Source organism: Hippocampus comes, unplaced genomic scaffold (genome assembly GCF_001891065.2).
Source record: "Hippocampus comes isolate QL1 unplaced genomic scaffold, H_comes_QL1_v1.1 scaffold301, whole genome shotgun sequence".
Lineage (NCBI taxonomy): Eukaryota > Metazoa > Chordata > Actinopteri > Syngnathiformes > Syngnathidae > Hippocampus > Hippocampus comes.
The window spans coordinates 137,308-138,119 of record NW_017805928.1 but is presented as its reverse complement, the minus strand read 5'-3'; the positions used below and the strand labels follow the sequence as shown (position 1 = coordinate 138,119).

At 58.0% G+C, this 812-nt stretch overlaps 1 protein-coding gene across 1 annotated transcript in view; it reads left to right on the top strand.

Moving 5' to 3' along the window:
• Positions 1 to 812, top strand: part of eif4a3 (eukaryotic translation initiation factor 4A3) — a gene marked incomplete at its 3' end in the record, with an annotated part of 9,683 nt that overhangs the window by 7,438 nt on the left and 1,433 nt on the right. Inside the window, exons 2-5 of the mRNA XM_019889617.1 lie at positions 246 to 318; positions 451 to 517; positions 636 to 698; positions 771 to 812. The exon at positions 771 to 812 is cut by the window's right edge and continues 7 nt beyond it. Of these exons, the coding sequence (XP_019745176.1) occupies positions 246 to 318; positions 451 to 517; positions 636 to 698; positions 771 to 812 (245 nt within the window). The remainder of the gene's footprint in view (positions 1 to 245; positions 319 to 450; positions 518 to 635; positions 699 to 770) is intronic.

The window sequence follows — 812 nt, the reverse complement described above, 5'->3', positions numbered from 1 at the left end:
CGGCAAGCGGTGATGACACTGGGAGTGGGGCATTGACTGCAACCCCCAACAATCACAGCTATTGTGCCCTGGAGCAATGCAGCTAACGCCCCCCCCCAAAAAAAAAAAAAAAAAAAAAAAGGTGTGGGGAGATGAAATTTGGGCCATGCTGCTGCTAGCAGCCCTAACGGGCATCTCGAGACCCGTTGGCGCAACGCCAGGCGCGGGCGGCGTGTTCACGTGTGTGTGCCCATCGCTTGTCTCAGGGTTCGAGAAGCCGTCGGCCATTCAGCAGCGAGCCATCAAGCAGATCATCAAAGGCCGAGACGTCATCGCCCAGTAAGAAAAGAGCCCCGCCCGCCCGCCCGAATCCATTCACGCCACACGCCCCACACACACACCTCACCCCATTTTAATGACACAAAAAAAAAAATCCAAAAGCAACGTAACGCTGTGGGTTCCTTCGTTCAGGTCTCAGTCGGGAACGGGGAAGACGGCCACCTTCTGCGTGTCGGTGCTGCAGTGTCTGGACATCCAGGTCAGTGCGCGGCCAAGGAAACAAAAACCAGGTCCAGTTTCATCTGGACCAAAGCGTTGTTTTGACACCGTATGATCCTTTTTTTTTTTTTGGGGGGGTGGTTGGTGGTCTCGCACAGGTGAGGGAGACCCAGGCCTTGATCCTGGCGCCCACCAGAGAACTTGCCGGCCAGATCCAAAAGGTAAGCCCCCCCCCCCCCACCCACCTCCCTCGCCGGTGGCGCTGACGGTGCAGCGTGTGCCCCGCCCCGCAGGTGCTGCTGGCGCTGGGGGACTACATGAACGTTCAGTGCCAC